The following is a 25956-nucleotide window of genomic DNA, read 5'->3' on the forward strand; positions in this document are numbered from 1 at the left end:
CTCTCTCTCTCTCTCTCTCTCTCTCGCTCTCGCTCTCGCTCTCTAGCTCTCGCTCTCGCTCGCTCTCTCTCTCTCTCTCTCTCTCTCTCTCTCTCTCTCAGTCTCTGCCTCTGTAGCTATCTCTCTCTTGGTCTCTCTCTGTCTCTGCCTCTGTCGCTATCTCTCTCCCTCTTGCTCCTTCTCTTGATTCTTCTCTCTCTCTCTCTCTCTCCCTCTCCCTCTCCCTCTCCCTCTCTCTCTCTCTCTCTCTCTCTCTCTCTCTCTCTCTCTCTCTCTCTCTCCTCACACAAACACCCACACTCAGACCCCCACACACACCCACCAAAACAAACAAAGACCCGCCCCTCTCACGGCGGCTAACGAAAAAAGCAGGCAAGCCGTTGGGCAAATTATGTTATGTTGTGAGTTTAGTGCCTTAAATGATCTGAGCTAATCCCCCATATACCATTAGCATGGCACTGGTACTTCAGTGGTGTACAAAAAGGATATGAGGAATGTGAAAAAGGAGTTGAGATGGCAATGTGCTGGACACTAATTGGCTCCCGCAAACACAAACAGGCTATTGGCAGCCTCCAGCCATCCGTGTCATATGACACAGCTCCCCACCCCTCCCCTGACGTATATCTAGCAGCAGGCAGATCATTCATTCTAGATGCTTCCATCACTCTTGGCACATGGTTCCTGCGTAGCTTCCAGATCCCCAAGAGCTTTATTTTTAAGGAGACACGTTTTATTTTCTTTCGAAAATATACAAGTGTTATTCTCATTGGACCCAAGACATTCACAGCTGTGATAACCATTAAATTCTTCCTTTGCGTTGCAGACAACACCTCTGTGGTGATTATCTCTCACTCTCACAGTGCATCTATATCCTGAACTTGAATTGAATATCCGTGGTGAGCTACGCCACTTCCTCATCCTCCTCAAAGTCATTTGTTTAAACACTAGGTATGTATTTTTTACGGTATATTTCTTTCTCTGTGTGGTTATATTTTAAATCAGGTTATTACGTTTATTTATTGGTTTCTGCCAGTGCTCTGAAGCAATAGTGCCTGCCTGTCCTAGAAATAGCCTTTAGAGGGGACCCTTGTGCCTAGTTTAGAACACAAACCTACGAAGCTCGCTCTCTCTTGGTGAAGGGGTCACCTATGTTAGTAAAGTATGTCAGTAAAGCAACTGCGCTGTGTCTAGGTTCTATACGTTTATTAGCCGTACCTTTCCATAGCTCTCTCTCTCTCTTTTTCTCTCTTTCTGAGAAAAAGAGACACGTTCTACAATTAAACAAATTCAGCCGGTGTTAAAAAAGTAATGAGGAAATAATGCCGTCATGAAATGAAGCATGAATATTTCTGATCCAAAAATTGTATACTTCTTCTCTTTTACATAACTTTACTCTTTGCCTCTTAAGTTGTTTTTGTTGTTGTTGTTCTTGCTGATGTGATGCTGTTGTTATGGTTGATGTAAGGGCAGCCCTGTGAGGACAAATATAGCATCGCTCCCATGTGAGCAGCTAGATGAATCCACATGCACTCTGCGTCTTTTTTTTTTCTTCGATAATCATGTCAGGGATTATAACTGTGACCCAGAAAACCATGATTTGGTTGAGTTCATGATTGTTGCAATGTCTAAAGCATATAACAGTGGCTCTGCGGGTAATTGTGGTGATATTTTAATCACTCACCACACTAACGCTTGATGATATAACTGCGTTTTTGCGTGCTGACGAGACAGACGATTCCCATCCCACGAGTGTTGAAAATAATCATCCTGGGGGGGGGGGGGGGGGGGAATAAGCAATGACATGTTTGTGTCGCTGCCGTCGACCTCTAAGGACAGACAGCAGGCACGGATGTAGGCTTATAGTGGGTTGAACTTCAAGTGTGGGTTTTTTCCACTCTATCTCTCTGTTCTTGTCAGCTCCGTCTCTCATACTCTGCCTGGTGCTCTGCGAAAGATAACACGGTTTCTGTCTCGAACAGAGTGCGTCGTCTGCGACTGTGCGACTGTGTGTGTCTCAATGCGCCGGTGTATGTGGATCGGTGTTCTCTTTGGGAAATCATCCAAGCTACGATAGATAACATCTATAAACCAGCCAAACTATGCAGTCGATGCAAACCTGGAACCTCCTCTGAAGGAGTGGAGAATGGGAGGGGACGAAATACGCTGTAAGCGAATAACAGACCTAGCGGAAAAGTACTGAGCGAGAAAGTGAGAGGGGGGGAGGGAGGGAGGGAGGGAGGGAGGGGGGGAGGGAGGGAGGGTGCAGGCTGAGTCATTCCTGGATAGGTTTGAGGTTGAGGACTGCAGAGAGAGATTACCTCACCTGCTAAAAGTTAAATGGACCTCGGGTTCCAAGAAACTCCGGCACATACCTTGGTGGGCTTGGCCGTTTTGTTTGTCCTCAGTGGCTGCGATAACTCCTCAAACAACCATTCAATCCAAACTGCCAAAACACACACACACACCCCTCTCTCTTCTCTCTCACTCACTCACTCACTCACTCGTGTAACTCACTCCCACACTCACACACACACATCAGGAGACGCATGCGACATTGCACCCAGCTGTTCATCCTCAGTGGGTGGTACTACTGTGTTGCAATGACAACTACACGTTCCACGTCGTTTCCACACAGACACGTTTGGCCGCGTGCGGGTATCTGAAACGCGGGTTGTTTAAACATTGTCATATATTTTGAGTGTCAGCTTGCACGTGTTTTTTCAGTGTTTGCTGAAAAAATGGAGCTACACAGAAGCATAGACTGCAGTACACCGCAACCATATTAGCGGAATGTTTCGGGCCCCCGTTTGGGCTAAACCTGACGTCTGTAAGCCAAGCCAGCCCGCTAACTACCCCCCAAATGCTATTTGCAGCGGGACCGTAGAGTTTATAGCGCCCACCACTTTATGATTCTTGTCAAATACCTACAGCCCTGTCGGCTGTAACCAGCCTGCCAGGGCGCCGTTCCTGGGTACGTGACCAAATTGTGGCGTGTGGTCGCTGGTGGGCTCGGGAAGGTTGGGGTCTGAGGGCTCTGCTGGATTGGCTGGCTGCGGGTGGGCTTCGGGCCGCAGAGCCCAACGCAGAGGGACAGTAGGGCCTTGGGAGGACTGCAGCAGCTACGCAGCTCCTCAGTTGGCTCAGCCCATCGGCCCCGATGTTGGCTCGGCAAACCGCCCTGGAGGGAGACGCCACGAGATGACTAAGAGGCTCGGGGAGCGAGAGAGAGTGGATAATAGACAGGCAGGAAGGGGGGGGTGTGCCGAGAGGGCAGCACAAGGAGGCAGAGAGTGGAGTGGAGAGAGGAGTACTTAGATCGTGTTGCACAGTGGTATTTCTGGGACCATAAAAAAGTTGAGAGTATCTGTTAAGGGAAATGTGGTCTAACATTTGTTTTGATGTGACATTAAGTTCATATGTGGCCGAGATCAGCTTGAGTTGAGTGACTCCAGCGCGCCCCCCTCTTGCTCTCTCTCTCTCTCTCTCTCTCTCTCTCTCTCTCTCTCTCTCTCTCTCTCTCTCTCTCTCTCTCTCTCTCTCTCTCGCTCTCTCTCTCTCTCTCTCTCTCTCTCTCTCTCTCTCTCTTTCTCTCTCCCTCTCTCTCTCTCTCTCTCTCTTTCTCTCTGAAAATGTGTATCCGGATGCTAGTCATTACACAATATCTTTCATCGAATCACTAGTTGTCGGTGATAAGCTCAAAACAGGAGGAAATGAGAGATTGACTGACAGTTGTAAGCGGCCAGAGACAGATAAGTGAACCGAAAACACATATCATTATCCAATGGCCCTGAAAAGATGTACTTTATTTCAGATTTAATAACAATTATAATAATAATAGACTCCATGCTTCAGGGAGCTTGGGAACGCAATGTTCCTCATGATTGGCCTCTGAAATGTTTTTTCTGTTTCTTTTATCAAGTGGACGACGAGTCCACTTAATACCGCTGAGAATTCCTCTCCTGTGCGCAAAGCTCCATAAACTCTTTACGGGGTCTGGAACTCCTCCAGATCTCTTGTTTTGCCTCTGGCCGGAGTGTTGGATTCCGATGTAAACCATGGAGGTAGTTTTTCTTTTATTATTACCGTAATAAAAGCAAATGTCAAGCGAGAGAAATATTTAGAATGATGCAGATTTCAGACTGTACAGTTCATACATCAAAACTAACTTTGCTCTTAGTGGAGGTCAACGCTAACCCCTTTAACCCTTTGAAAGGTCGTTGAGAGGAGGGAAAGGTCACAGTGTTCCGTCAGCAAAATCTAAGCTGAGAAATAGTTAAAGTAAAGGTATCATTAAATCCAGACAGGCTGGCCTATAGTTCATTCTCTTTGAAGCTTACCCCGTGTCAGTGAATAGGTGACACTGGGGTGAGGGCCCAGGACCCAGGCATTGGTTTTCATTGGGAGCTCTCTTTTGATGAACTGGGCTCAAGAGGGATCCTTTTCCTCTCACGATTTACAGTTTGAGCCCCGGCCATTTTCTGTATCCAATTATTTGTGGTTTCCACTTAGTGGAGAGGAATGTTTTTGTGGCAATAAAACCAAAATGCTATTGTGTGTTTGGAATAATGACTGTTTACCTGTGATATCTGCTGACTTCAGTATCAATAAACAAAAGTCTAATTTGAAAGAAACTGCCTTTTTGCAATACTTTTTGCAAGAAAATCAATCAACTGGTAAACATGGAGACATTGTGGTTTACTTCTGTAAAACAAACCTTTCTTGTGCGAAACATCGCAAAACTAGAGTTGCATTAGCCTAGTTTACGGTACAGTGACATTGATTTAAGATTTCACAATACTATAAATCTCTTGACAGTCGACTACACACACTAAACTACATGTTCGGCTACTACATCCACACAGACACAAACGCACGCACATCCACCCACACACACACTAACACGCACACACATGCGCGCATCCACACACACACCCACACCCACTCACTCATGCACTATGCACACAAAATCACACACACTCATGTACACCCACCCACCCACACACGCACACACACACACACACACACACACACTAACATGGCTCTTTGAGTTGTGCTCGCTCCCCGAGGTGGGGGTCTAGCCCCCAGGCCCACCAGCCGCCGGAGAGGTGGGGACCACTCGGGTTCACCATCTTGTCAGCTCTGCAGAGCGTATGGTGAGACCACCTCCACCTAACCACCACCCAACCCTCCGACCTCCATCCCCAGCCCCCCTTCATGCACTCTTCATGGCCTCCTCCTCCACCTCCTCTTCCTCCTCCTCCTCTCCCCCCCCCCACCCCCTCTTCTTCCAGCCTTCCTACACTCTAACCCTCTGCCAGCAATTATTACGAAGGAACAGAGACGGACACACAGCAGTATCAAAGTCGAGAGGCGGAGAAAGAATGGCTTTTCTTCCCAATGAGTTTTGTTAACCATTCGTAGGAAACGGCCCACGTCAACCTCCCTCAGCCCCTCGCTCACTAGAGTACCTGCTGTCGATTTCCTGCCAGCGCTGTTCGTTCAGCATTTGTGCTTCTTCCTTATCATGGAGGCATCTCTTTTTTGTGTGTCAAAGCATTTTGTTTGTCAGCTTTGTCGTGCTCACCCTTCTCCTCTGTCCCGAATGAATATGCAACATATGTGTAGCCACATCTGTGCTGAACTAATTGTAGTGTGTGTGTGTGTGTGTGTGTGTGTGTGTGTGTGTGTGTACATCTGTTTTCTTGTGTGTGTGTGTGTGTGTGTGTGTGTGTGTGTGTGTGTGTGTGTGTGTGTGTGTGTGTGTGTGTGTGTGTGTGCGCGTGTGTGTGGTGGGGGGGTCATGCGGGGGCTTTGAATCCCATTTCAAATCATAAGAAGAGTCTGGCTTAACAATATATAACAATATATATACATATATATTTTGAATAAAACTGACCAATCCTTTTCCTTTTCTTTTTTCTCTTCCTCCTCCTCCTCCTCCTCCTCCTCCTCCTCCTCCTCCTCCTCCTCCGCCCGGCAACAGACGCGGCCATGGTTCTGAACGTGCCCGGCCTGGTGGTCATGGGGCTCTTCTACGTGCTCATTCTGGGCACCGGCATCTGGGCGTCCATGCGCTCCAAGAAGGAAGAGAAGAAGTTTAAGGGAGACGGCATGGAGATCACCCTACTGGCGGGACGCAACATCAACCTGCTGGTCGGCATCTTCACCCTCACTGGTAGGACAGGCTGTCTGAACTAACCTTCATTTAATCACAGACATCGAGAACAAACTGTTTTTCAAAATGGCCGCCTGGCTTGGCCCCCTACCACAGGAACGGGGGTAGGGGCCAGCGAATGCCGAGTATTTTGGTGTGTGCGTGCGTGCGTGCGTGTGATAGTACGTGCGTTTGCGTTTCACAGTATGTGCCTCTTTGCGTGTAATTGTTTGAGTGTGTGTGTGTGTGTGTGCGTGTGATAGTACGTGCGAGTGCGATTGACAGTGTGTGTGTGTTTTAGCGTGTATCCGATTGAGAGTGTGTGTGTGTGTGTGTGAGTGTGTGTGTGTGTGTGTGTGTAATGTGATCATAAGATTATTCCAGCCTGCCCAGAAGAGAGTGTTTGATTTACCCCCTCCCGCGGTGTGTGTTTGCTTTGTGCTCTCTAGCTACTTGGGTCGGCGGGGGCTTCATCCTGGGAATCGCAGAGGCGGTTTACAACCCCACGCTGGGCCTGGTGTGGGCCCTCATGCCTGTGCCCTACATCCTGACCTTCTTCCTCGGTGAGCCAAAACAACCATACCCCACCCTCCCCCTGCCTCCCCCTCTCCCATGACCCCTTCCGTCATTCAGGGCCGGTGTGATTTCAACAAAAACAGGGCCCCCCCTGAAACGGTTGAAATGCCCAGTGGGCCGCCCGAGGCCATGGCGCGTCTCCGGTGCGGGGCGCAGCTGTCCTCTGCACTCACGCGGCCCGCGTTGCGTAAGACAACAGACGCACGGACGCATAATGAGGACGCGAATAGGGGCCATAGCCTGGCGGTTTGTCTGCTCTTACATTTCAGCCCGTTCGAAAATAGAACATCGGTGCATTCGCTTTGAACGGCGTAGCCCGTTCGAATCACGCCGGCCAGCCGGAAACCCGCACGCTCGCGCCGGCCAAACCGGGGCCTGGTATTGACTCCCCGCGGACTGAGCCGGGAGCCAATAGAAAGTCATAAAAATACCCAGCTGTCCCCGGGATCACCGTTTCACTTTGGCCAGTCGCGCGCCAGCCGTGCTGGGTGAGCACACAGTATCCCGTCCCCTCGGTCGGTGCGACACGATGTGCCCTCATGTGCATGATCTCAATCTGGATCCGGGAGTCCAAAACACACACCGCGGGCACACCCTCGGGCTACAGCTTGCATGTACTACCAGGGCCACCGACCACGTAGGCTGTCCACTGGCTACCCCCTGGGCTCTCGATTGAGATAGGACGAAAGGAATTGAGGGAAACGCTGTCCATTGCGACCTGGGGTTATCTTTTTTAAAGGAATGCAGCAGATGTCGGCGTTCACACTCACTGCAAACAATCCCCACTTTGTCCTGAGCCGTTTCCTCACACTTCCAGGGGCAGTTCGCCCGCATGTAACAATCCCTATCGTGCGCCTGCGTGGGTCGTCTAAACTCATGGCTATCTCATTCGTTTGACCTTACGCAGCAGTAATAAATTACATTTGAGGAAACAGCTGTTTCGTTCTGCGCCTTCCCCCCACCACCAGCAGAGCCTCGTGCCACAATAGTTGGCACACGGGCGAATGGAAAGCGGTACGCTAGCACACATCCCCTGTCAGGAACTCAGACCGCGTGAGCTTCCCCCCACTTCCCCTTCTCGCCCATTGTTATATCGTGTGAGCGCTGGTAGAACCTCGAACCACAGGGGGAACTCAGAGCTGAGCCTGGAGGTGTAACGTTACCACCGCTGAACACTTGTTTTCCTTCTCCACGATGTGACGTCATTAATCCCCCACCTTCGCCACCGCCGAAGCCGTATCCGCGCTCCCCGAGGTCGGAACGCCTTCCTCCAGTTCTTTCTTAAAGATTTACTTTTTGCATTGTTATGCTTTATGATAAATTGAGATAGACAGGAAGGTATGGGAGATAGAGAGAAGGAAATGCAGCAAAGGAATACGGGCAGGAATCAAACCCGGGTGGCTGCGATTAGGACCGTGCCTTAATGGAATGCACTCTACCCGGTGCACCACAGGGGGCACCCTCTTCCTCCGGTTTCACTGACATCCATCGCCTTCCCCCACGACCCCCCCCTGACACCCTTCCAGGTGGCATCTTCTTCGCCAAGCCGATGAGGGAGAACAAGTACCTGACCATGATGGACCCCTTCCAGATCAAGTACGGAGACGTCCTCAGCAGCGCCCTCATCCTCCCCGCGCTGGTGGCCGATGTGCTCTGGGTGGCCCGCACCCTGGTCAGCTTAGGTAAGATCCCTCAGCCCGGACTCCCACACTCGGTAGTCGCGGTAGGGGTAGCATACGCTACCACCGGTAGCGCTAGCGGTTGGCACCACGGCTAGCGGTTGGCACCGTGGAGGGCGCCGGCCCTGCCGTCCCAGCAGGCCTTCGCTCACTCCTTAGCCTGGCCTTCGGTCTGGGGTTGGCCTGTTTGCTTTCCTTGTTGCCATCGCAGCCGAGGTTGCATCTCCCGTGGGGGAATACAGATATTAATTCTTATCTTCTTATATCCTCAGCTCGCATACGTGCGTAGACGCAGACGCACTCAGTAGAGCACACACGCACTTGCACACACGCACCTATGATGACCCAGAACCAGGGCACAGCATCGCAATCAAACAGGACACAGAGGCCCTTAGGCCAATGCCCCAGTGTGTAGGCAAAAGTGCAAACACGCATGTTGATTACCCTACCAGCCACAGGAACATCCAATCTCCAATTAGTTCTCAGATGCAGGGTGCCTTCGTCTTTGCAGGCTTTTATCACAGACACAAAGGATTGCCTCTGCACAAAATAAAGACCAATCACTAACACTAACCTGATATTCCAGATGTAATGTGTGCGCGTGTGTGCGCGTGTGTGTGTGTGGTATGCCGACAAGCATGCACTCCGATGCGCGTTGGCGACGAGAGTGCCCTTCTATAGCTTGATGTTAGCGTGTGAAAGTGGCAGAGGAAATGCGTGTGCGTGCGTGCGGTGGGCTGGTTGAGTCAGAGTGCGCCTGCGCCATGTTCCCTTGTGTGCTAACACTCTGTTCTTTTCCAGTGTTTTTTGAAAAGAGGGCTTAAGCAACGAGCAGCCTGTTGATTGTGAAAGGTGATCAATTATTTAAACCCCGGTTCTCTTGTCACTACAGTTCTTTCCTATCACCATGCCAAGGTTCTGACCCATGAACGCGGACGGAGGATAAGATTCTACACTGTTTAATTATGCATGTCTCCAAGTATATATATGTGCACAACGAGAAGGCCACTACAAAGGGCCCAGTCCGAGACACCTAGGCCATGTTGAGTCACCAAAGCTAACATGCAAAGCTGTGCTGATGCTCCACAGAAAGTGCTCGCATGGCGGAGAGGAATGCCATGACAGCTTTTTATGATCAATTCTAAATTAACCTCCGAAAGCCAGTGAAGGCCCACGAGCCCCTCTGTTTATGGTCTGGAATTGTCTGCTGCGAGTGTCATATTCAAGACCACTCCGAGCCCAAGCACACACAAACACACACTCACGCACACAGGCTCACACGGACACAAACACACGGACACACACACACACACACACACACGAGAATCCTGCAACGAGCCTCGGCACATTAAGTCCAAGAAGGTGTCGCAGGAATGTCCTCATATACAGACACTTACAAACACAAACACACACACACACACGCACACACACACAAACACACAAACACACACATACACACACAGAAACAACATTGTGTGAGCTTACCATTTGAGGGCCATTAAACACAATCATCTCTGATCGGATATCTGCTCAGAGATGAGACGTGCAGAGAAGGGGATAGGACAGGGGGGACTTAGGGAGGGCTTAGGGGGACTGAGTGTTTACTGGGCCCTTGGGCAGTAGGCGGGATTGCACATTTTATGGAGAGGGTGCTTGATTGGTCGGACAACAGGCAGGTCTAAAAAAGGACACGGATGGTATTTGAACAGCTCACTCTCTGTTTGCAACACCGGTGTCCACCTCAATAAGCCCCAGAGACCCTTAAATCTAATTCCTCCTCTTACCACCATCCTAAACTTAGCACCGCCGGGTCAGCACAGCACAACTTGGCTGGGCTCATTCCCGCACAGCATTAGAGCTCTCTCACGAGTCACGACAGACAAGAAGGGAGCTATGCTAATGTCGGCTCAGACTGAGGAAAACAGGGTTGAGAAAGATCAGACTGGGTGACAACAACATTCAATTTCTTAAAGTCGCAATGTGTAAGATTGAGCAGGAAGTAGCTGTGACTTCATAAATTTCCGAGTACTTTCAGAATAAAAAAAAACAACATCACAATAACAGTATTGTGTCCACTCTGGACACAACAGAGTTTCCACTCTGGGCACAGCTGTGCCACTGTGGGACGTGAACTGGCGTAGCTCGGAGCTAGCGTAGCTCGGAGCTAGCGTAGCTCAGCTGGCTGGGTTGGGTGGGAAGGAGGGGTTTTGGGACGGTCCATAGTTAGCTTCTTGTAAACAAAGAGAGAGGAACGGGCCGGCCCACATTTTTAGTGATAGCATTATTGAAATTAATATCAAACAGCATTGGCTAAGAAACATCCAGGTCGTGTTAAACGACGAGCTCGTTGAAATGTTACACATTGCGACTGAAAGCGTAAACTTGAATCTGGATCATTAACATGTATCATTCCCCCCCCCCCCCACCTCAACGGCGGGCGTGTCGCGCAGGCCACTTAACCACAGATTAATCCAATCCTGTTGCAGGTTGGACCGAGAGGAGGAGCAGAGGGGAGGTGGGGGCGGGGGTACGGGGTAGGGGTACGGGGTAAAGGGGGGCGGGCCAGAGTTCAGAGGTCAGCAAGGGTTGCGACATTGGTAGCGATCGATGGTGCCGATCTGATACTTTTCTGTTTAAGGGCGTTGTTGTGGTGCGGCTGCAGGCTGCGGCTGGGGGGACCCTGGCAATATGGGAGAAGAGCGGTGAAGGTAGTGACGCTTTGCTTGCCTTGTTTGAGTAACCAGATGTCTTTATCTACTTATCTTACTTTAGGTTTTTTTTTTTTTTTACGCCGGATTTTTTTTTTAATAATTTTTTTATACACTGCTTGAATTTATATCTATGCTTTTTTTTAATTTATTTCAATCATCGTTGATGTCGTCGTAGAGTTAAAGTAATGACAGCAAAAAGGCGATCGCCACCTCTTTACCCCCCCCCCCCCCCCCTCCCCGAGGGAGAAGAAAACGTCTGGTGACTCACAATCAATAGGCTGCTTCTGTTACGTGATTTTTTATTGTTTCTCTATCCCATGAATCAGCTGTCGTGTGAAGCCAAGCTCACATTTGCCTGACCCACAAAGCTTTGCACTAAAGGCGACGTATGCTTAATTGTAGACCACATTCTTACGTCATAACTGCCAAATAGTGAGGAAGGTCAATGTGTTGTGGTCCAAAATGTGTATACGTGTCTCTTGTTTTTTTGTATTTTGTTAGAGCTTACACTACAGTAAAGAATATGGATAGCGCAATAACAAAGGGAAAGTTATTGCAAAGTGGCACAGTAAAAGCAAAACATTTGAGGACGCATTTGAGGAGGCGTCCTGAAAGAAAGAGATTGTAACGCATGTTACATGTGTTGTGTTTGAGGAAGAGGAAACAAATGAACCCTTTTTTTTTCTTTCCTTGAAAACAAACACATTTGAAACGGTTACTGCATGCCCCGTTAGCCACCCCACCCCTCGCTATACGTGAGAACACTAAGAATTAAATCCATCAAAGCAAAGACAAGAGATGCTTCCCCGCACCGTGCGCCGGCCCTGACGTGCTTTCCCTTTTGTTCCAGGCGGCACCATGAGTGTGATCTTGGACCTCTCCTATGTGTACTCCATCATCATTTCCTCAGTGGTGGCTATCGCCTACACCCTCATGGGGGGCCTCTACTCCGTGGCCTACACCGACGTCATCCAGCTCATCCTCATCTTCGTCAGTCTGGTATGGAGCACACACACACCCCCCCCCCCCCCCCCCCCCCAATCCCCGATTCTGCTCATGACTCCCTCTCCATCCCTATATATTATTATTATTATTATTATTAAAATAATTAGACTAAATCTTTTTTTACGTATTTTGTAAAAATATATATTTTTGTAAATGTATACCTATTTATAAAATCTATTTTATGAATGATTACATTATTCATTCTTATTAGGGGTCCTACGAAAAACATAGGAACCCTATTGTATTCGTTAGTATTATGATTTTTTCCTGACAAATTCAGCCATGTATCAGAAACAACATGGTCAAAAGTTGTACAAATGTTCAGGCTTGTAGACCTCGTAAAAGGAGTTAGGGCTGAAAAGGATGGGCCAGAATTAACAATAGGTGGCGCAATAATATCCACTTTAAGTGCAAAATACTCAACTGGCTTCCATTCCCACTAGGAAAGTGCAATACGCATGAAACTTGTTATGCATGCATCATTTGTTATGATGAACAACTTTCAAGGTGCAACCCAAATGGTCAGATCATTAAGACATAATGCAATGGCTACAACTTGACCAAACAACCGCACTCCAACAGATTTGGTGCCGGAGCTGATAAAAGCTGTCAACTCGGCACATATGTACCAGGTGACTGTAGGACTATATGGTGATCTATTAATGGCAATAAGGCAAAAGACGGCAGAGATATACATTTTAAAGTGAAATAAATGAATATCTCCGATGTTTAAACAGCTCTTACATTGCTTTGAAAAGATGTAGGCTCGCCTTCCAAATATTGCTACTAAGGGGAGATTCCATAGTACGCCCATGCCAAATTTTAAGTCTCTACCTGAAAATTTAAATTGGATGCATTTGTTTGAAATTTGCCTTTCTGGACCGCGGCCTCTCTCCAGTGCAGGCTGGGCCTTAAAGCGGTACACACAGCATTTCACACCCGTCCGTTTGGAAAAATTATGCTTTAGAAACATGGTTGGTGATTTTTTTGATGTGTTAACTTCCGGTAAACCAGTTTTTAGGACATACCAATGCCATATTATCATACCAATGGAGCTCACCATACCTCCACACACGGAAGACTTCTATTTCTCATAATATAGTCTAATCTGCCCTATACAATCTATGTGTCCATTTAGTGTCGTGGTATTGCAGTAGTAGTGAGAAGTACCATGACATCAAATAATGTTTACCACCATGTAATCACCAGGCCACCACCATACTCGTCGTAGAGTAGTACCCCGTCATGGTTGCTTGCAACTATATTTTTGTCTTATTTTTGTCTTATCTATACGTATTTTGTGAAAAAAATTGTAAATGCATACGTCTTAATGCTTGTGTATTTATACCATGTGCTAATCGTGTAAACCCCCTTTCTGTGGTTCTATATAGTATGTGTGTGTCCCCTTCATGATGACCAATGAAAACTCGCTGGACATCTCGATGACCGCCTACAACCAAACCTTCCAGGCCCCCTGGGTTGGTAAGGTGGACCTCCAGGACGCTGGCAAGTGGTTCGATGACTTCATGGTGCTGGTAAGTGGGGCAGTCGCCTCTGGCGGCTCAGCCAACAACCATTCGTGCCTATGAGCACACACACACACCCATGCACACACACACCCACATGGGTGTGGTGACACTGTGCTTCGGCTCGACTGCACTGCTGTGTCTGAATGCACTGGAGGGACTCATGCTCTGTTTTCTGAGACACTGCACATTTGAATTAAATTCAATTCATTGCAGTTTTATTTGTATAGCCCTTAATCACCGTTACAGCCTCAAAGGGCTTATTAAGGGCTCATATATTTATGACCCTACCCCCATGAGGCCAAGAAAAAACTGCAATGGGGGCCATTATTGCCATACATACGTACATATATACAGGCAAAACATTTGAAAACGGTGATGGGGGGCTGGCCGGTTAACCTTAAGGATAGTCCGGGCTTTCGGTTGTAGTCACTGCGATAGGCCAGGCATCCAGTCGCAGTCAACGCAACACGCTAGAACAGACCGAATAATGAATAAGAAGGGGAAGGTGCACACAAGAAATGTAGACCACTGCTAATTTAGTCCCAAAACACAAACAAACACGCATCGACACAATCAGAAACAGAGACCTCCACATGATCAGACAGACTCTGACACACATCATTCAGCATCGTGTGACTGGTTTCCTGTTGTCTGACGTGTGTGTGTGTGTGTGTGTTGTTCAGGCGCTGGGCGGGCTGGCCTACCAGGCCTTCTACCAGAGGATTCTGTCTGCCTCCTCCTACACCCAGGCCCAGGTCACCTGCTTCGCCTCATCTGCCTTCTGCCTGGTCCTCGGAATCCCCTCCATCCTGATCGGAGCGGTGGCAGCCTCCACAGGTACGACTGACCACGTCAGGTTACCTCAGGTTACATCTGGTTAGACTACATCAGGTTACATTACATTAGGTTAAACTACATCAGGTTACATTACATCAGGTTAGATTACATTAGGTTACATTACATTAGGTTACATTACATTAGGTTAAACTACATCAGGTTACATTACATTAGGTTACATTACATTAGGTTACATTACATTAGGTTACATTACATTAGGTTACATTAGGTTAAACTACATCAGGTTACATTACATTAGGTTACATTACATCAGGTTACATTACATTAGGTTACATTACATTAGGTTACATTACATTAGGTTACATTACAGTAAGTTACATTAGGTTATACTACATCAGGTTACATTACATTAGGTTACATTACATTAGGTTAGGTTACATTAGGTTACATTACATTAGGTTACATTAGGTTAAACTACATCAGGTTAGATTACATCAGGTTAGATTACATTAGGTTAGATTACATTAGGTTACATTACATTAGGTTACATTACATTAGGTTACATTAGGTTAAACTACATCAGGTTACATTACATTAGGTTACATTACATCAGGTTACATTACATTAGGTTACATTACATTAGGTTACATTACAGTAAGTTACATTAGGTTATACTACATCAGGTTACATTACATTAGGTTACATTACATTAGGTTACATTACATTAGGTTAGGTTACATTACATTAGGTTACATTAGGTTAAACTACATCAGGTTACATTACATCAGGTTAGATTACATTAGGTTACATTACATTAGGTTAGGTTACATTAGGTTACATTACATTAGGTTAGGTTACATTAGGTTACATTACATTAGGTTACATTAGGTTAAACTACATCAGGTTACATTACATCAGGTTAGATTACATTAGGTTACATTACATTAGGTTACATTACATTAGGTTACATTACATTAGGTTACATTAGGTTAAACTACATCAGGTTACATTACATTAGGTTACATTACATTAGGTTACATTACATTAGGTTACATTAGGTTAAACTACATCAGGTTACATTACATTAGGTTACATTACATCAGGTTACATTACATTAGGTTACATTACATTAGGTTACATTACAGTAAGTTACATTAGGTTATACTACATCAGGTTACATTACATTAGGTTACATTACATTAGGTTAGGTTACATTAGGTTACATTACATCAGGTTACATTACATCAGGTTACATTACATTAGGTTACATTACATTAGGTTAGGTTGCATTAGGTTACATTACATCAGGTTACATTACATCAGGTTACATTACATTAGGTTACATTACATTAGGTTAGGTTGCATTAGGTTACATTACATCAGGTTACATTACATCAGGTTACATTACATCAGGTTACATTACAATAGGTTACATTACAGTAAGTTACATTAGGTTATACTACATCAGGTTACATTACATTAGGTTACATTAGGTTATACTACATCAGGTTACATTACATTAGGTTACATTACATTAGGTTATACTACATCAGGTTACATTACATTAGGTGACATTAAGTTAGACTACATCAGGTTACATTACATTAGGTTACATTACATTAGGTTATACTACATCAGGTTACATTACATTAGGTGACATTAAGTTAGACTACATCAGGTTACATTACATTAGGTTAAACTACATCAGGTTACATTACATTAGGTTAGGTTACATTAGGTTACATTACATCAGGTTACATTACATCAGGTTACATTACATTAGGTTACATTACATTAGGTTAGGTTGCATTAGGTTACATTACATCAGGTTACATTACATCAGGTTACATTACATTAGGTTACATTACATTAGGTTAGGTTGCATTAGGTTACATTACATCAGGTTACATTACATCAGGTTACATTACATTAGGTTACATTACATTAGGTTAGGTTGCATTAGGTTACATTACATCAGGTTACATTACATCAGGTTACATTACAATAGGTTACATTACAGTAAGTTACATTAGGTTATACTACATCAGGTTACATTACATTAGGTTACATTAGGTTATACTACATCAGGTTACATTACATTAGGTTACATTACATTAGGTTATACTACATCAGGTTACATTACATTAGGTGACATTAAGTTAGACTACATCAGGTTACATTACATTAGGTTACATTACATTAGGTTATACTACATCAGGTTACATTACATTAGGTGACATTAAGTTAGACTACATCAGGTTACATTACATTAGGTTACATTACATTAGGATACATTACATTAGGTTACATTAAATTCTAACATTTCATGAGATGTTATGAAATCCTTGAGCCAGTCCCCCCAGCACTTCCCCCTCTAAAGAATGTTCCGATAAGGTTAGGCCAACAGACCACGGTGACCTTACACCTGGCGCTGTGTGCCGTGAGGGGCCGTGTCCCCCCTGATCAACCGGTCCAGCCACATTTTCGGAAGCCGCCTCTAAATATGCACGAGCAGAAAGCTGCAGCCATGTTGATATCAACATGGTACACGGACTGAATTTATACCACGCTTTTTTTGAACCAGTGGCCACTCAGAGCGCTCTACAATATCTCCTAAAATTCACCCATTCATGCACACATTCACACACCGATGGCAGAGACACCCGTGTAAGGCGACAGCCAGCTCATCAGGAGCAGTCAGGGTGAGGTGCCTCGCCCAGGGAGGCCACGACACTCAACACTTCGAACTAGCAACCTATCGGTTACCAGCCGACCCGCTCTACCTCCTGAGCCACATGCCTCCCCCATCAACATCCTTCATTTGACTCATCGCACGCACGCGCCTCGCCTTTCCCCCTCCAGACTGGAACTCCACCAGCTACGGCAGCCCCTCCCCCTACGAGCGCGGCCAGGCCGGCTCCATCCTGCCCATCGCCCTGCAGTACCTCACCCCCGCCTACATCTCCATCATCGGCATCGGGGCCGTGGCGGCCGCCGTCATGTCCTCCATGGACTCTGCCCTGCTCTCCTCGGCCTCCATGTTCTCCTCCAACATCTACAAGAACATCCTCAGGAAGCAGGTGAGGAACAACGCGCGCACAGCAGGGGGACCAGACACCAGACCGACTGTGGGAGCGATTGTTGTCTGTGTTTGAACACTGCGGCCATTGAATGGCTTTGGGGACATCATTGTGGTGACGCCAGGATGGTTCATGGCGCCACCACATTAAAATGAAGAGCTTTACGGGGCATGAGCTCACCTCACCTCACCTCACCTCACCCTGGGGTTATCTCAGTTTACTCTCCTTTGAAGACCCAGAGAACATAATTGAAACCGTGAATTCATACATTTCTCTTCAGGCTATTTAGCGATGGTTCAACCAGATTTCCCTGGAGGATTACATTGGTTTCCTTGTGCTTTATGTCAGTTGAAAGTCATACATCCATGTACAAACACGCATACACATGCACATATACATACATATACAAACTCACACACACTCACATTAACACATACACACATTAACACACACACACACACACACACACACACACAAGTAGACACACACACACACACACACACACACACGCACACACACACACACACACACACACACACACACACACACACACACACACACACACGCACACACACACACACACACACACACACACACACATCACAAGCATATGGCACATTCACCAGTGGCGGAAGGCTGGCTCCAAGATGCAGTGCAGAACAATGGAGCCTTTCACTTTTCATGCGTGGCCTGTTTTTACTTTGCATCTTGTTGCGTAACGTCTTGCTGCTCCCTCTTGCCCTTGCTGATTTATTTAATTGTTTCCATACCAGTCCGGAGCAGATCCTTGTCTGTTTCAGGGTATCGCAACGCAAGGGGCTTATTGCAAAAGTCAAAGAATGTCCCAGGGACTCTGTCCGCAAAATTATTAGCTATTTACTCAGTGAAACTGATGGAAAACATTTGTTTTGGCATAACCGTCAGCTGCAGAACAATTTGATTATTTTGCTAAAAGGCACCACTTATACACTGCTGACCTTCTTACAGTATGAACAACCATGACTCTAAACTCACTTATACAGATGACTTATGATCCATCAAGACTCTAAATTCACTTAAACAGATGACTTATGATCAACCATGACTCTAAGTCTGAACTCACTGATACAGATGACTTATGATCCATCAAGACTCTTTGTCTAAACCCACTTATACAGCTGACTTATGATCAACCATAAGTAATGACTTACAATCAACAATGACTCTAAACTCATTTACACAGAGGACTTATGATCAACAATTAGTCATGACTTGTGATCCACCAGGACTCTAAACTCACTCATACAGATGACTTGTGATCCACCAGGACTCTAAACTCACTCATACAGATGACTTGTGATCCACCAGGACTCTAAACTCACTCATACAGATGACTTGTGATCCACCAGGACTCTAAACTCACTCATACAGATGACTTGTGATCCACCAGGACTCTAAACTCACTCATACAGATGACTTGTGATCCACCGTGACTCTAAACTCACTCATACAGATGACTTGTGATCCACCAGGACTCTAAACTCACTCATACAGATGACTTGTGATCCACCGTGACTCTAAACTCACTCATACAGATGACTTGTGATCCACCAGGACTCTAAACTCACTCATACAGATGACTTGTGATCCACCGTGACTCTAAACTCACTCATACAGATGACTTGTGATCCACCAGGACTCTAAACTCACTCATACAGATGACTTGTGATCCACCAGGACTCTAAACTCACTCATACAGATGACTTGTGATCCACCAGGACTCTAAACTCACTCATACAGATGACTTGTGATCCACCAGGACTCTAAACTCACTCATACAGATGACTTGTGATCCACCAGGACTCTAAACTCACTCATACAGATGACTTGTGATCCACCAGGACTCTAAACTCACTCATACAGATGACTTGTGATCCACCAGGACTCTAAACTCACTCATACAGATGACTTGTGATCCACCGTGACTCTGACCCCCTCCCCCCTGACCGCCTCCCCCAGGCCTCGGACCGGGAGATGCAGTGGGTGATCCGCATCTCGGTGGTGGTGGTGGGTCTGGCGGGCACCGCCCTCACCTTCCTGGACAACAGCGTGCTGGTCTTCTGGCTGGTGGGCGTGGACATGTCCTACACCATCATGTTCCCCCAGCTGGTGTGCGTGCTCTTCTTCAAGGTGTCCAACGGCTACGGCGCGTCGACGGGCTACCTCCTGGGCATGACGCTGCGTCTGATGAGCGGCGAGCCCCTCATCGGCCTGCCGCCCCTCATCCGCTTCCCCGGTTGCCGGCTCGACGCCGAGGGCACGCTGACGCAGTACTTCCCCTTCCGCACCACCATCATGCTGACGTCGCTGGTCTCCATCGTGCTGGTGTCGTGGCTGGCCTCCATCATCTTCAACAAGGGGCTGCTGGCCGAGCGGTGGGACGTCTTCAAGATCAACCGCCGGCTGGCCAAGTCGGCGGGCGGCCGGGTGCCCCCCCAGGACCAGAAGGACCCATCGGTGGTCAAGCAGCTGCTGGACACCTCCACCACCACCAGCTGCTAAGGAGGGAGAGTTAGAGAGAGGGGGGGGGGGGGGGTGGCGAGGCAGAGACGGGGGCAACACGGGGCCGCGGGAGCCCCCCCCCCCCCCCCCCCCTACCCCTAAGACGAGGCCCGGTCCGCCTGGCCTGGCCGGGGAAGATGATCCAGCGCGTTGCAAATAAAGAGCGGTTGCAGTTTAAAGAGATGAAAGCGCACTTCACCACCCCCACCACCACCACCACCACCATACACGCATCCATACGCAGCACACCACGCCATTTACCCCATCATGTATAAACCGTTGTCTCCGACTGGAACGGCTGTAAAGGCTAACTTTACGGCGCACCGTAGAACACAACCGTTTCTGTGTTTTTATTACCATTTTGCGGGGGTTCAAGCAATAGGGTTTGCTAAGACGTAGCATCTCAAAAGTACGGCTAGCTAGCCTCCTCATATTGTATATAGAAAGCAATCCTGGATCTTGTGTATAGCTCAGGAGGACAGTGGCTTGGTAATATTGATTTTACTGTGAGTACAAAACAGCTACTATTCTTTTAAAGGTGAATCCACCTTAATGTGAATCTGTAAATGATTAGAGAGAGTCAGTGTGCACAAGCGGCGTCGACTGCATCTGTATTTTTCTTTCAACTGCTTTTTTAAAATATTTTTTCATAAAACGCCCTGAATAAAACGCCAGAGCCACCAAAAAAAATGATTTTAAGCAAAAACCGAGCCTGAATATCACAACGAAGACCCACTACCCACTGAACGAAGGCAGACACCGTTTAGGCTGTCAGGAGAATTTTTGTAAGGTTTAAACGCTGCCCCGTTTTATTGCCAACCGCATCGGTAGCCAAAAGCTGTCAGGACTCCGGGCCCCTCGGCTTACCACAGACGATCACAGGGGCCGGTTTCAGCCCGTTCCTCACAGCGGGACGGGTTCCAGCGCTGAAGGCTCCCATGTGATTTATTGATAAATGCGTCCACCAATTAGTGAGCGGTGTGCAGCAGAGAAAGAAGGGCCAGATATACCCCGCCCCCTGTCCTATTCCCTCACCACTCCAAAGAGGCCTTATGGAGACCCACAACGCCTCCTTCAATTTGTATATGACTTTGTACAGTAAGGATATTTTCTATGGTTGATGATATATATATATATATATATATGCAAAACTTTAGTTTACAAGGGGCTTGATCGAACCTTGCGGTCAGAGGCTATTTAAGTTTTTCCTGAGCCTATAGTAGTTATATGTACATAAAAGACTTCTCACTATGAATGTTTGAGAGGCTATCTTTTCAACTTTGCCGGGACTGACGTCCGACAGTGGGCGTTAGACCTTGGCAGCACGAGTCGAGTGATGCAAAAGCTAGTTTAATACCTCAGCGTGTCAGAGTGTCTCTTCCCCGGTGGTATAGTGTGGTAATTTGTTTCAGTCAGTTTGTATGATTTTGTCTGTTCTTTCCGAAGACTACAGAGAACAAAAGGCTGCTGAGCTGAATGACCCCTGCAGAACTCAGTTTGTGTATCTTTTCATAATGTGACCTATTTGTATCTCTATTTATACGATGTACTGTATGTCCTGTAAAAGCTCAAACAATGATCTAACATTTTTGCCAAAGAATTTTAAGTTGAATCATTAACGTTATTAAACATTGTCATTATCTAAATGGTCGATTTTTAAAACGTGTTGAATGTATATTGTGGTCAAAAGCCTGGCTTGTCAAAGGCTGGCACCAACACGCATAGTTCAATGTCGAAAAATCTCAAATGTAGGCCTTCTACTGTTTTCAAGTTTGCCATCTTGGTGAATCGAGGCTAAGTTAGAATGACTTAGACTTATTACATGTTAAGAATACATACTCATTTCTCCAACAGAAATATAAGTTGTTACTTGTAGCAGCAATATTATAGAAAATCTACTGTGACCGTAGTATTAGAAACAGATCAAGTTTATCAGGGTGAAGTTGAAAAGATAGGTCAGCCCAATGTTTGCTATAGCCACAAAACATTCAATACTAGGTGTGGAAGTGTATTTGGTTTTTGTACTATTATGCATGTTGAATTTAATTTGTGTTTATATACGGAGCTTTAAAAGAGGCTGTTTCTCTTGCCACACGGCGAGGTCCTACTTTGTAATCTTTAATGTAAGTCCCAATGGGGTGATGTTCTCTCAGAATAAAGGTTGAAACAAATCCTCAGTGTAAAGGCTGTCCTATGTTCATGAAGTATGTCGTTTGTTCACATCTTGACGCTGTCCTCACAGGTTCGGATCTGTTTTATAGGTTCGTTTACAGCAAGCTATTAAATCTTCAGAATTTATAACAATTAGTTCCTAAGGAGAACGTGAGTCATCTCAGCCATTGTTTAGAATCAATGTCTCTAGAGACCTCTTCCGCTCATCGTGCTCCACCCAAACCGCCACTGCATTCTGCGTATTCGCCCGTTTCCCACATAAATGCTAAATGGTAAACGGACTGCTCTAACCAGTGGCCACTCAAGGCGCTCTATGGTAGTGCAACATTCACACATTCATGCACACATTCACACACCGCTGTTGGTGTCAACAATGCAAGGCGACGGCCAGCTCTTCTGGAGAAGTTCGGGCTGGAGTTGTCTTGCTCAGGGACACCTCGACACTAGACCTTCCAGCTGACACGCTATTCCTCCTGAGACACATGCCGCCAACTGTTGTGTGGACCACACGAGTAAACATGATGTCTTTGCAAGATATTAAATGTTACCTTGCTTTAAGAAAACAGGCCGACAGCCATTGAATGTCAAAGATTGTGGCAGGGTGATTGAATGAAGGCAGCACCCTGCTGCCTTCACTCTGTTGACAAGGGAGATTGGACGCCCTGTCCCACAAGTATGCATACTCAACATCGCCTCGGACTTTGACCTCAGAGGATTGTGGTGGTTGGGGTTGGCATCGAACTGCCGTTCTGTGTTCCTCAGGAATTATAGAATGAGCCTTTTCACTGGGCATTGAACAGAGTGGACCGGTAGAGGCCTAAATTGACACACCCTCTCTTCAGTAGGTAGAATGAATGCTCTTTGCTTGTGTGGCATAGAGCTTGGCTTGGAGGTACATCTGTCACCGACGTTGACATTACTCACAGCTCTCGGATATGGAAATATCCAGCTGTGGTTGCCAGCATCGGAATGGGGAATGTAACACGCCACAATAGGGAGAATGTTTCTCTGTTAAAACATGTTTATTTGAAACATCACAATTTGAACGATGGCATACATTGGTTGAGGGGAACCAATGTATGTACTAGTACTTTTTACTAGTGTTGATGAGATGATGAATGTGGTTGTTGTGAGTCACGCGACTATAATTAATGAAAGTTTAAAGTTACAGTTTCACTAGCCAAATTGATTTGCGCAAGCACCATAGCATATTGATATCCAAGTGGACCAACAGGTGATAATTGGGAAGATGGTACAGCTGTGTATTCATAGCGGGGGCAGTTGGAGTAAACATAAGGACTATATACCGTTAAAGGTCATGTCGAGTCAAAGTTAAAAGCTGAAGGTGGTGTTCAAATAATTGAATAAATGATCAAGCTTTCTCATCAAACCTTTACTGATCTTGGCCTATGAGTGCATTGCAAGTTCGTCTCCAACTTAATCACCAAATAATTTCAGTGTAGAATTATTTATTGCAATTACACTGATAGGGACAAGAATAGTGTTGAGTGATGGGAAAGGGTTAGGATATAGATTTTAAGTTACATTGTTAAACCATTGTGTTGTTTATTTGAGTGCTACATAAGTACACATAATAACATCATTACCGGTACATTAAGTCGTTTGTCTATTCCCAATTCAAATCCCAATTTATCAGTCAACATAACTATAACTTCCAGTGAAATGCATATCTTCTCAGGTTTAACCTGTTCTGCAAACTAACTTCCTACCTTTACCCTCCATTCATGCTGGTAAGGGTGCAGTCGTTTATTCAAATAGATATAATTTATGATAATATATGCTGAAACACACAGCCCTTATCCTTCAGACATGTTACAACAGGCTGAGACCCCGGCATTAGGATCCAGTTGATGAAGATTAGTATTACTATGCAAATTATAGCAACTTAATCCTTTTTAATATGCATGTGCCTTTAACATTGAGTCATACAGTCAATGGTTTTAACAAGCCTGACAAACAGGCTGAGAACAATCAAAAGAATACAACCCAAACTATAGCCTATAAAATATTCCAGATGCAGCAGAATCACATTTCTAAGAAAACAGGACAGAGCAGCTAATCAGAAACACGTTATCACACCTCAGAGACACAGAATCCAATATAAAGAAAACAAGGCATAAGGAAGAAAGTGATAAAAGCGAATTTAGCACAATTCGTGGAAATGAGCACAAGCCCTCTATCAGAACAGGGGGGGGAATATTTTTACGCTTAACTGTCTTTGGGGAGCAGTTACTAAAGGCTTCGGTCTCACTCAGCTTTGCATACTAGCTAGCCATGACCCCATGGGCGTTGAAAGGTCTCAAAATTCACAAATACTCCTTTTAGGCGCAACAGGAATGTACTAGAATTCTCAGAGTGTTTTCCTAGAAAAACGTCTCCCCCTCTCTTGCCCATGGCTCTGTGCCAGAGCTGGAGATGTATGTTTAGAAACTGCATGAGCCTTGAGCCAAACAAACCAAAGCTCTAGAGTATTACAGGTCTAATGCTATAGATCTGTACGCGTTGGATGACATTAAGCTTTACGACCCTGCATTGCCAGTGTTGTTGGGACATCGGTTTATACTTCCATCAAGCCTTTTTAATAATGATGTTCCTTTAACATGTGGATATAAGGCTGCTGCTTTTTACGAGGACCCAAAGGCCGAGAACAATCGAGGCACACAATCCCATTCCATCTCTCCCAAGTTCTGCAGAATCAACTTTCTAAGAAAGCCACTGGACAGAGTGCAGGGCAGCTAATCAGAAACACGTTATTGGTGAATAGTAGGCACACTTCAGAGATACTAGAGTAGTAAAGATGGAAGTTCTATCTTTCTGCACATATAATACATAATACAAGAATCATAAGAATCCCTGAAGGGTACATAAGGTGCTGTTACACTTCTATACTCACTTGTATTTGCTTGCACTTAGGAGATAGATATAAACAGATTGAGCGCAATTCATGGATGTGTGCACAAGCCTTCTATCAGATGTCTTTGCGCTGCAGTTACTACAGGCTTCGGTCCCACTCAGCTATGCATGCTAGTTAGCAACGACCCCATGGGTGTTGAAGGTTTCAAAATTCAAAAATCCTTTTAGGCGCAGCAGGAAGTAGCCAATCGAGTTGGACACAAGGAGTCAGCTACAGCCGGAGCCAGGATCATAGCACAGACCTTGGGTGCAGAACAGACCTGACACAGACGGTCAACTTTTCTGCATGGTGGTGGTGGTGGTGGTGGTGGTGGTGGTGGTGGTGGTGGTGGTGGTGGTGGTGGGGGCGGTGGGGCTGGCGTTGGGCTTGGGGATGTTGGGGGCGATGGGGGTAGTGGTGTAGGGGTTGGAAATCGTATTGAGTTACTTTGATCCTGGTCTTGATATCGGGTCACGTTGTCACACATGTTGAGTTGTGTCAGTGCAGTATAAGGGCACAGACTAGTTCTGTTTTGCGTGGATTTCTTTTTATGGGACTTGGCAGCCCATGTTTTTATTGCTTGCTTCTGTTTGAAGACCTGTACAGGCAGGTTAAGAGATGTGCCACACAGACACATATCATACATTTGATAAGGCAGCCTTGTTGCGCAAAATACCGATACAAAAAGTCACATTGATTCTGTAGCCTTGTGTATCGTTGCATGTGATGCCTGAGAGTCTTCACACATACATACTAGATGTGTGTATGGGGGCGATATGTTCTTTGGTAAGCTTTTC

At 46.1% G+C, this 25956-nt stretch overlaps 1 protein-coding gene across 2 annotated transcripts; it reads left to right on the forward strand.

The window, feature by feature from the left end:
- The first annotated feature begins 636 nt into the window (after nucleotides 1-636).
- LOC132454673 (high affinity choline transporter 1-like) lies at nucleotides 637-22244 on the forward strand. 2 transcript variants are annotated; one of them, XM_060048180.1, is made up of 9 exons: nucleotides 637-5153; nucleotides 5984-6175; nucleotides 6604-6717; nucleotides 8257-8412; nucleotides 11971-12119; nucleotides 13517-13660; nucleotides 14338-14491; nucleotides 17315-17532; nucleotides 19531-22244. In XM_060048180.1, exons 2-9 carry the CDS (start codon nucleotides 5992-5994, stop codon nucleotides 20071-20073), a joined length of 1662 nt encoding a protein of 553 aa, XP_059904163.1. In that variant the 5' UTR covers nucleotides 637-5153; nucleotides 5984-5991; the 3' UTR covers nucleotides 20074-22244. The 2 variants fall into 2 exon arrangements, with proteins under 2 accessions (XP_059904163.1, XP_059904164.1); XM_060048181.1 differs by having other exon boundaries at nucleotides 637-948.
- The last annotated feature ends 3712 nt before the right edge of the window (nucleotides 22245-25956 follow it).

The sequence above is a fragment of the Gadus macrocephalus genome, chromosome 3 (assembly GCF_031168955.1).
Source record: "Gadus macrocephalus chromosome 3, ASM3116895v1".
Classification (NCBI taxonomy): domain Eukaryota; kingdom Metazoa; phylum Chordata; class Actinopteri; order Gadiformes; family Gadidae; genus Gadus; species Gadus macrocephalus.